This window comes from Lucilia cuprina, chromosome 2, assembly GCF_022045245.1.
Source record: "Lucilia cuprina isolate Lc7/37 chromosome 2, ASM2204524v1, whole genome shotgun sequence".
In the NCBI taxonomy this organism is placed as follows: Eukaryota; Metazoa; Arthropoda; class Insecta; order Diptera; family Calliphoridae; genus Lucilia; species Lucilia cuprina.
Window position 1 is genome coordinate 45515368 of NC_060950.1, and position 10266 is coordinate 45525633.

At 34.7% G+C, this 10266-nt stretch overlaps 2 protein-coding genes across 2 annotated transcripts; one reads left to right on the forward strand and one right to left on the reverse strand.

The window, feature by feature from the left end:
• Positions 1 to 4105: 4105 nt before the first annotated feature.
• Positions 4106 to 5377, reverse strand: LOC124421368. Its single transcript, XM_046956460.1, has one exon. It carries the CDS (start codon positions 4924 to 4926, stop codon positions 4462 to 4464), a length of 465 nt encoding a protein of 154 aa, XP_046812416.1. The 5' UTR covers positions 4927 to 5377; the 3' UTR covers positions 4106 to 4461.
• LOC124420850 lies at positions 4972 to 6762 on the forward strand. Its single transcript, XM_046955201.1, has 3 exons — positions 4972 to 5137; positions 5426 to 5764; positions 5885 to 6762. Exons 1-3 carry the CDS (start codon positions 4972 to 4974, stop codon positions 6760 to 6762), a joined length of 1383 nt encoding a protein of 460 aa, XP_046811157.1.
• Positions 6763 to 10266: the final 3504 nt, after the last annotated feature.

Genomic DNA, 10266 nt, shown 5'->3' on the forward strand with positions numbered 1-10266 from the left:
TCCTGACAAAGGTTGTTGTACCAACATTTTGGTGTTAATAAGTTTTGCTCTAAAGTTTTTCATAAAACAAAGTTTTTAAAAAAGTGTTTTTCAATATTTCACTCAAAATGATTTTTTGAGTTTGTGGCCGATTTTTGGACTTCTGAATACATTTTGGAAAAATGTATTGTTCCATATTTCACACAAAATGGTCTTTTGAGTTTGGGTCCAAATTTTGGACTGACAAAGGTTTACTGTATTAAACGTTATAGCTTGAGTAATTGCCTACATTTTGGTGTATAATATGTATTGCTCTAAAGTTTTTCATAAAACAAAGTTTTTAAAAAAGTGTTTTTCAATATTTCACTCAAAACGATTTTTTGATTTTGGGGCCGAATTTTGGACTTCTGACAAAGGTTGTTGTATTGGACGTTGTATCGAGTTCAATGTTTTTAAAGTGTTATTCAATATTTCACTCAAAATTTTTTTTCGTAGAACAAAGTTTTTAAAAAAGTGTTTTTCAATATTTCAATCAAAATTGTTTTTTAGTTTGGGCCGAATTTTATACTTCTGACAAAGGTTGTTGTATTGGACGTTGCTGCCAGTACAATTCCCTACATTTAGGTGTGTAACATGTTTTCCTCTAAAGTTTTTCGTAGAACAAAGTTTTTAAAAATGTTTTACTCAAAAATTTTAGTTTAGTTTGTTGTATTGGACGTTGTAGCTAGTCCAATTTCCTACATTTTGGTATATAATTTCTTTATCTCTAAAGTTTTTCATAAAACAAAATAATTTGTTGTTTCTAGATAACGAGTGAGTAGTTTAAGTCAAAATTTCACTTGTATTTTGTTTTTCTTACAATAAAAATATACAAGTAAAAATTGCTCTCATACTACTCGATCGGTATCTAGAAACAGCATATAAGGAGTGAGATCGAAAAATTCTTAACACACGTTTTTCATTACATTTTTCAACCAAAGTATTATTTGATTTTTTTTTTTTTTTTTGATCAAGTTACCTTTGAAAAATTCCCAAAAAAAAAACATATTATACACCAATACATTTTGGTGTATAATATGTTTTCCTCTAAAGATTTTCGTAAAACTAATGTGCTGTTTCTAGATACCGAGCGAGTAGTTTGAGTACAAATTTTACTTGTATTTTGTTATTGTAACATAAATAAAATACAAGTAAAATTTTAACTCAAACTACTCACACGTTATCTAGAAACGGTGTTTGGAACTCAAAAGGACCAAAGATTTTCATAAGAAGATCAAAAAGTTGCTTAAGTTTCGAACAACTATTTATGGAGTTAATTCAGTTATTATTTTCTTGTAACGCACAGCGAAATGGAATTAAACTTTTGTTGTTGTTAGTATAATGTAGACACATAATATTATTATTATCAGTTACATAATTTTGAATAAATCAATTACTTAGAATAGAAATTATAGAACTTTGTATACAATGCCAAAAAAAGTTGCTTAGGTTTCGAACAGTACTGTATGTATGTTAAGAATTTTTCGATCTCACTAATTAATTGTTGCTTAATATTTCACTCAAAATTGTTTTTTGAGCTTTTGGACGAATTTTGGACTTCTGACAAAGGTTATTGTATTGGGCGTTCTAGCTAGACTAATTCCCTACATTTTGGTGTATAATATGTATTGCTCTACAGTTTTTCATAAAACAAAGTTTTTCAAAAAGTGTTTGTCAATATTTCACTCAAAATGGTTTTTTGAGTTTGGGGCCGAATTTTGGACCTCTGACAAAGGTTGTTGTATTGGACGTTGTAACTAGACTAATTCCCTACATTTTGGTGTATAATATGTTTTGCTCTAAAATTTTTCATATAATAATGTTTTTAAAAAAGTATTGTTCAATATTTCACTCAAAATATCTTTTTGATTTTGGGGCCGAATTTTGGACCTCTGACAAAGGTTGTTGTATTGGACATTGTAGCTAGTTCAATTCCCTACACTTGGTGCTTAATATGTTTTGCTCTAAAATTTTTCATAAAACAAGGTTTTTAAAAAAGTGTTTTTTTAACATTTCACTCAAAATTGTTTTATGAGTTTGGGTCCGAATTTTGGACTTCTGACAAAGGTTGTTGTACCTACGTTTTGGTGTGTAATATCTTTTGCTCTAAAGTTTTTCTTAGAACAACGTTTTTAAAAAGTGTTATTCAATATTTCACTCAAAATTGTTTTTTGAGTTTGGGACCGAATTTTAGACTTCTGACAAAGTTTTAAAAAAGTGTTATTCAATATTTCGCTCAAAATTGTTTTTTGAGTTTGGGGCCGAATATTAGACTTCTGATAAAGGTTGTTTTATTGGACATTGTAGATAGTCCAATTCCCTACATTTTGGTGTATAATATGTTTTGCTTATTAATTAAATTTCATCAAATAATAATTATTTTTAAGTGAAAAATAATTATTAATTTTATTCGAAGTGAGTAACCGTTTATTCGGTTGTAGTATTAGTGTGCTTTTATACATTTTTATACCTTTTTTAATATTTAAAGTGCTTTTACACTATAACAAATTATTGTTCGAAATATTTTAAACCCATTTTTTTGTAAAATTTTTACCCTTAAAAACGAACAACGTGTAAAATCACTTTAATATTTAATATTTTATTCTGATCCTTAAATCCTTGATTCGTGATAAAATTCAATCTTTTTAATTAATTTAGAAGATTAGATTGTTTATTTTTTAATTTTTTGAGCAAGTTTATTCTATTTATTGAATATTTTTCTTGCTTTTTGCCAAAATAAAATAAACATGTCCACATTAATTCGTAATGCAGATCGTTTAGCCGAATTCTCCTTGATCACTAGCGAGTAAATTTTTTACTTCTTTATTGTCTTTTGTGCTATATTCGCTAATATTAGCACAGTTGAGTAAGAACGAATCAATTTAAAAGCTTTTGTTAACAGCGGAGTTAACAGAGAATAAAGAAGCTGGGATTAAAAAAACAACAAAAACTATCTTAAGTAAATAAAAATCACTTTTAAATAAGAGAAACGCGGGTAAAAAACGGAACTGAGTAAATAAATAAAAATATGCACTGATATAAAAGTTTTTTATATTTTCTTTTATTTTAAAGTTTTATTGCACACACGCAAATAAATAAATTAAATAAAAAAGAAAGTGAGGAGAGAAAAAAAGCACTGTTTGAAAAAAATGAAATATATGTTTTGCCGACGGCGAATTAATATTTGTACAAAGGATTTTTTGTTTTAAAACACTTGTTGGTTAATATTTTATTTTTTTTTTTTTTATTAGAAACACCGAATTCTTTGTTCTTTCACTTTATTTTTTTTTTTCCTTAGGGATTTCGGGGTAAGGGGGTAATAAATAAAATAATTTCCAAGTGAAATGGGGTTAGGGAGAAACAATCCGGGGTAATCTGGAAATAGAAATATTTTCTTAAAATATTTCAAGGACTCGGGGGTTTATAATCCGGTTCGAAGGACCAAATGTTTCCTCGAATTATTTCCTCGAAAAAATGGGGGTTGAAAAATAAAAACACAAATTATTTTTTTTATGATAAGAAAAATGGGGTTTTATTACTGGTTTTTCTCGGGTTTTAATTTGGGGTTTTGTACGTACCGTACGCTTCGGGGTTACAAATGTAAGTATGTATTACACTTTAAAAAAAAAAGAGAGAAAAAGGGTAAAACGCGCCAAAGAATTAAAAACATAGAATGGCCAGTGAACAGTAACTGGCCATATACATTGTGCGCATAAACACTTTGTTTTATGAAAACATATTATACAACAAAATGCAGCTATAACGTCCAATACAACAACCTTTGTCAGAGTTCCAAAATTCGGCCCCAAACTCAAAAACCTTTGTTTTATGAAAAACTGTAGAGCAATACATATTGAAATAAACTAGAGCAACTTCTGTAGACTGGTAGAGCGGGGGGAAAACAAGGAGCAATCTACAAAAGGTTTCTCTGATAATTATAATAACTCTCGTCCGAGTTATTATAATTATATGCGGTTGCGGAATAAAAAGAAAGATAGCGGGGAATTAATAAATAATAATTCTTTTCTTTTAAGAGAGGGGAATGAGGGATAATTACCTTTTGTTCTGCCGGGCTAATTAAAGTAAATAAGTGAAGTTGGAGGTTTTTTTTTATTTTAATGTTTTCACTGCGACTGATGAATTACAAGTGAAGGTTTATTTTAATTATAAGAAACGCGAAACTTAGGTTTAGAACATAAATGGCTATTCAGCGAATATTTAGAACAAATGACAATTCAATTGTACCGAATACTGATTACTAATTACAATATTAAGATAATACAGTTCATTTAATAATTCATAATAATTCAAAGTATCTTAAATGCAAATAATCTTCTAGTAAAAACAATTAATATAAAAATTCAAATTAAAATAAAATTCATTTAATAATAACAAAAAAATAAAAAATATTGTCCAACTTTGGACATGCCGCCGGCCTTGGCTTTAGGCAACAGATGGCCCGTTATTAGTGGCACAAAGTACGTTGGCCAATGATTTAATGGCCTCGAGAATGATTTGTTGATTGGGTGCTGTGAGCGTGGCGGACTGGGTTGGTGATGGATGTTGAATGATAGGTTGGGTAGTTGGTGTATGTGGTGTGATAGTTTGGACCTGGTTCAGCTGGGAACGTTGAATGGTTGAGGGCTGGGTTTGTCTTTGCGGCTTGGGCCGAGGATGTCGTCGTTGTGTGGTTTGGCTGCCGATGGTGACACGAATGTTTGATGGGTGGAGAAGGGTGTGGTGAAACCTATGGCACCTGCGACAGCTTGCCATTGAGGTACAGTCCCGAACACTATGGCTTTTGGCCAAACAGTTGACACAGTATTTGTGTCTAGTGACCATCTCAATCCTCCGGATGACTGTCATGTTCATGAATTTCGGGCAAAACCGTATGGCATGGAACCTCATACATAGCCTACATTGGTAAAGGTCAGGATCCAATCTGTTTTGATGATGACTGGTGCGGTTTCGTTGATCTTGTCGGTTGCGACTTTCGCTTGGACGTCGGGAAGCGGACCTGCGGTGATTGCTGCGGCTTTTGCTGCTACGTTCGCTTGGCCGATTGGTAGCATTGCTACGGTATTCCTCTTGGCTGGGGTCCTCTCTTGGCCGGGTTGCGGTAAGTCTTCGGTTGGATCTACGTGGGAATAAACAAAGTGTAAGTAACTGACAAAACAAATGAAGGTGGATTAGTGCTGGGAAAATTAGGGATTGTTAAGTATGAAAGTGTAAAAATGAGAAGTGTTAAATGAGAGATTAGTGTGAAGAGTAATTAAAATATATAAAAAGGTATTGCTACAGGAGATATTATTTATGATATTATTTATATTGGATTAGAATTTTAATCTAAGTTAAAATTCTAATCATGATGCCTTCAATAACGTAAATACTTCTGCAATTCAACAAGCTCTCGCTAATCTGGATGTTGAAGAATATATCAGCAACTGGTTGGTAACTATGTTGAAATCTAGAATTATTACTGCAAGTCTTGGTAACAGCGTTAAGTCCAAACGAGTTGAACGAGGCACACCTCAGGGCGGTGTAATCTCTCCACTACTTTGGCTTATCGTTGTTAATACGATTCTTAAGGAACTGGACAACAGAGGGATAAAGGTCGTTGCCTATGCGGACGACGTTGTGATACTGGTATCAGGAATGTTCCCAGACGTGATTAGCGATATTATGTCTGGTGCTCTGGTGCTGCTCAGTAATTGGGCCACAGACAGTGGTCTAGGAGTAAATCCAAGTAAGACAGAACTGGTACTATTCACAACAAAGACCAAGATTCCAAGCTTCAACCTGCCACGGTTAAAAAACCGCGAAATCCCCTTATCAAACAATGCCAAATATCTAGGAACTATTCTAGACTCCAAATTATCATGGAAACTCAACATCCAGCACAGAGTCAAGAAGGCAACGGTCGCCTACTATACCTGTCGTAAGATGTTTGGAATGAAATGGGGACTTAGTCCCAACATAGTTAAATGGATGTACACAGCCATAGTACGTCCTATTCTTACATACGGATCTCTTGTATGGTGGACTTCAACTAAGAAGAAGTTTGTTGTGGATCAACTATACAAAGTTCAGAGATCAGCATGCATTGGGATAACAGGTGCCATAAGAACTAGTCCTTCAGAAGCTCTGAACACTATATTGCATATCCTACCCATAGATCTGCACATAATGACCATATCTGCTTGTAGCGCAGTAAGACTTAACTCATCCGGAAGTTGGATATCAAGAACATATGGACACGCTAAGATTTTAAGCTTGCTACCTCCAATCTTGAACCAACCATCCGACTATATTACCCCACACACGGACTTTGATAGAGTCTTCAAAGTCAGAGTTCCTTCCAGGAGCGAGTGGTGTAGAGGTAATCTACCGAGCGAATATACCACCAGAATCTTTACAGATGGTTCTAAAATGAACTGCGGCGTTGGTTCTGGTGTCTTTTGTGAAGAAGCTGGGGTAAGTATATCCCATCGTCTTCCCAACAACTGTAGTGTCTTTCAGGCTGAAATTTTTGCGATAATGTCAGCCTGTAGGGTGTTACATGACCTCAATATTCGCGGCAACATAGGAATCTTTGTCCGAAGTCAAGCGGCACTTCTCTCATTAAACTCTTATACTACTACTTCCTTATTAGTCAGACAATCAAAATCTGTCAATGCTGGGTCGGCTGTCTCTGACACCTTGTTTCCCTCTTTGCGCATGCGCACTACTACTATATATACATGATACTTGCAAGATACAAGAGACTGCTCTTGATATCCATCCGACACCGTTCCAGTCAACCAATAAGTTATATAGATAAATCCTAATATCTTTCTTCAAAAAAAAATGAAAAAGAGAATAACCAGACACATGTAAGGGGCCATTGTTATTGTGGCCCTCCTTCAATGAGAAACGCACAAGACACCTTATAAATCGAAGTAGGCGGGACATATCGAGGCTGATAGCAGTAATAACAGGACACTGGGTAATAGGCAGACACGCAAGTCGGCTTGGGCTCCCTTTCAATGATCACTGTCGCAGTTGCAAAGACAGGGAAAAGGAAGAAACGGTCTTCCATCTCCTCTGTGAATGCCCTGCTCTGGCCGTAAAGAGAAACCGCTTCCTTGGCAATTACTTCATATCTAACCTTGGCGAGATATCTGTCTTTAGGCTTAATGATATCCTCAGATTTCTCACAGCTACGGGCTGGATCTAATACTACAAATTCAACATCTGACGAGTGGAGTGGTCTGGTCAAAACGGGGTCTCTTTGATTCTACTTGACAGTTCGCGTGTAGTGAACTACCACGTAAACCAACCAACCAACTAATCATGATTTTCGCTTAAAAATGGTAGGTAACATAATTTGACGATGAGCCCAGTAATGATTCCTTAGCTTATTCTTACTTATCTGAACCAAAGTAAGTTTTTTCGATTCTTCCTAGACGCCATTCGTAAGGCGGCTGAAGATCGTCCATTACAACGACGAGATCTCCGATTTTAAGATTTATAGTAGAGTTTTTCCACTTATAGCGTTTGTGTAAAGTTTTAAGATAATCATTTTTCCAGCGTATTGAGAATTGATGATGCATAGCTTTTAATTTTTCTCACCTATTAATAAGAGATATATTTTGATAATCTTGTTCTGGGAGAGCCATTATCGGGGCTCCTCTTAGGAAATGTCCTGGGGTTAGAGCAGTCAGATCTGAAGGGTCTTCAGATAAAGCTGAGATTGGGCGAGAGTTTAGGACGGCTTCAATTCGAGTTATAATTGTTGAGAATTCTTCAAATGTGAATTTTTGAGCACCAGTAATTCGTTTTAAATGAAATTTGAAACTTTTTACGGCGGCTTCCCATAAGCCGCCCATATGAGGAGCGTGTGGGGGAATAAATTTCCACTCAAAGCCGTGTGTCAAGTACTTTTGAGCTATATCTTGAGATGCGTTTTTTATAAAAGAGGAAAATTCTCGTAAAAGTTCTCTACTAGCCCCTAGAAAGTTTCTACCGTTATCAGATACTACCCTTTGGGGTAGTCCTCGCCTCCCAACGAAACGAGAAAATGCAGCTTGAAATGCCGCTGAAGACAGATCAGAGCATACTTCTAAGTGAACAGCTTTCGTACTAAAGCAAACGAATACGCTTACGTACCCTTTGACAAAAGTAGATTTTCGTAAAGCTGACGCTTTGAGCTCAAAAGGCCCAGCAAAGTCAATGCCAGTTATTTGAAAAGGTAGCGACAAATTACATCTGGTAGGGGGTAGAGGAGCCATTATTTGAGAACAGGGTTGCTGTTTGTAAATTATACAAGTTTTACAGTTTCGTATTATTTTTTTACACGAGGCTTGAGTCTGAATACATAAAATTCAGTTTGTACCATTCGGCAAATTTGACCACATTCGGCATGGGATAAGAATTCGTGTAAATATTTGAGATAAAGCAACATTCGTATTCTTCGAAATAGAATGTTTTTTGAGCGAGTATAATTAGTTTATTTTTTGAAAATTTCATTTCATCTTGAGTTAAAGATAATTGAGTAGCGGAATTAACTTTTTTACATTTGTTAATAAATCGTAAAATATAACACATAATACGTAAGGCTTTGCTATACGACGAAAATCTTTCAAGAATATCTGTTTGTTGAGTTTCTGAATGCATTGATACTATTTTCTTTGGACATTCAGGGTTTTTTAAAGGATTTCTGTTAGGCCACTCAGACGATGGTTTAGTTAGCCATGATGGTCCATGCCACCAAAGTGAATTGTGAACAAGGGGTTGAGGTTTACAACCTAGAGTTCCCAAGTCTGCTGGATTATCATGCGTTGGGGCATGTTTCCATATGGCGTTTGGCGTTAAACGATGAATTTCTGCAATACGATTTGCAACATATGTTTCCCACGTAGATGGGTGTTTAGAGAGCCAACCTAACACAATGGATGAATCAGTCCAAAGAAAGATTTCTTTTGTATTAAAATTTAATGACGAAATAACGTAATTTACTAATTTTGATAGCAAAACTGCACCATTTAGTTCCAGTCTTGGAAGACAAACAGTTTGAATTGGTGCCACTTTACTTTTAGCTACAAGTAAATTTACAAAAGTGTTATAAGTTTTCGTTTTACATCGAATAAACACTGTAGCGCAATATGCTGTTTTAGACGCGTCTGAGAATCCGTGGATTTGAATATCGTCAAATGGCGTATACTGTAACCAGCGTGGAATGGAAATTGTTTCGATTTGAGATAAATCTCTGACTAGATTATTCCACTTTTGAAGAGATTCAGATGAAACATCTTCATCCCATTCCAAGCCTTCTAACCACAGCTGCATCAGCATTTTTGCTCTGATGACGATGGGTGCAAGCCATCCAGCTGGATCAAAAAGTTTTGCAACTGACGATAAAATTTGACGTTTTGTTATTCTTTGAGATTTATCAATGGGTGAAAAACTATAAGAAAATGTATCAGTTATTGCATTCCACTTGATGCCAAGTGTTTTAGTAGAACTTGCTTCGTGAAATCGTAAGAAGTCTAAATCATAAAGATCTTTTTTGGGTAAATGAGCAAGTATTTGCGGGTTATTAGCAGTAATTTTCTTTAATGGGAAACCTGCTAAGTTTAATGATTCAATAAGTTGAGTTTGAGCAGAAAGAGTTTCTTCAATTGAATAACCTCCTGAGAGAATGTCATCGACATAAGTTTCTGAGCAGAATTGATGCTGATTTTGGGTGTGCAGATTCGGAATCTGTTGCGAGTTGAAGAAGTGTCCGAATCGCGAGATAGGGAGCACAATTTATGCCAAAAGTGACGGTTTTGGGCTGATAATCTTTAACTGATTCATCTGACTCAATTTGAAATAAAATTCTTTGAAAAGATCTATCAGCAGGGTGCACAAGTATTTGGCGATACATTTTTTGTATGTCGCCACTAAATACATATTGGTATTTTCTCCAATTGAGGATAATCGTAATTAAATCATTTTGTAGAGTGGGACCTGTGTATAACACATCATTGAGCGAGAATTTAGATTTTGATTTTCTTGATGCGTTAATTTGGTCGTTTTGTGTTCTGGGCGAACAACTGCGTGGTGCGGTAAGTAAAAAGAATAATATTTATCTTGGGATACAATTTCACTTGAAGAAGATTCTTCCATGTGATCTAGAGTTATATAATCGTTCAGAACTGATTTATATTGAGCTTCAAGTTCTGGATCTTTTGCGAGTGTTTTCTCCATTCTGGAGTATTGAGCTAA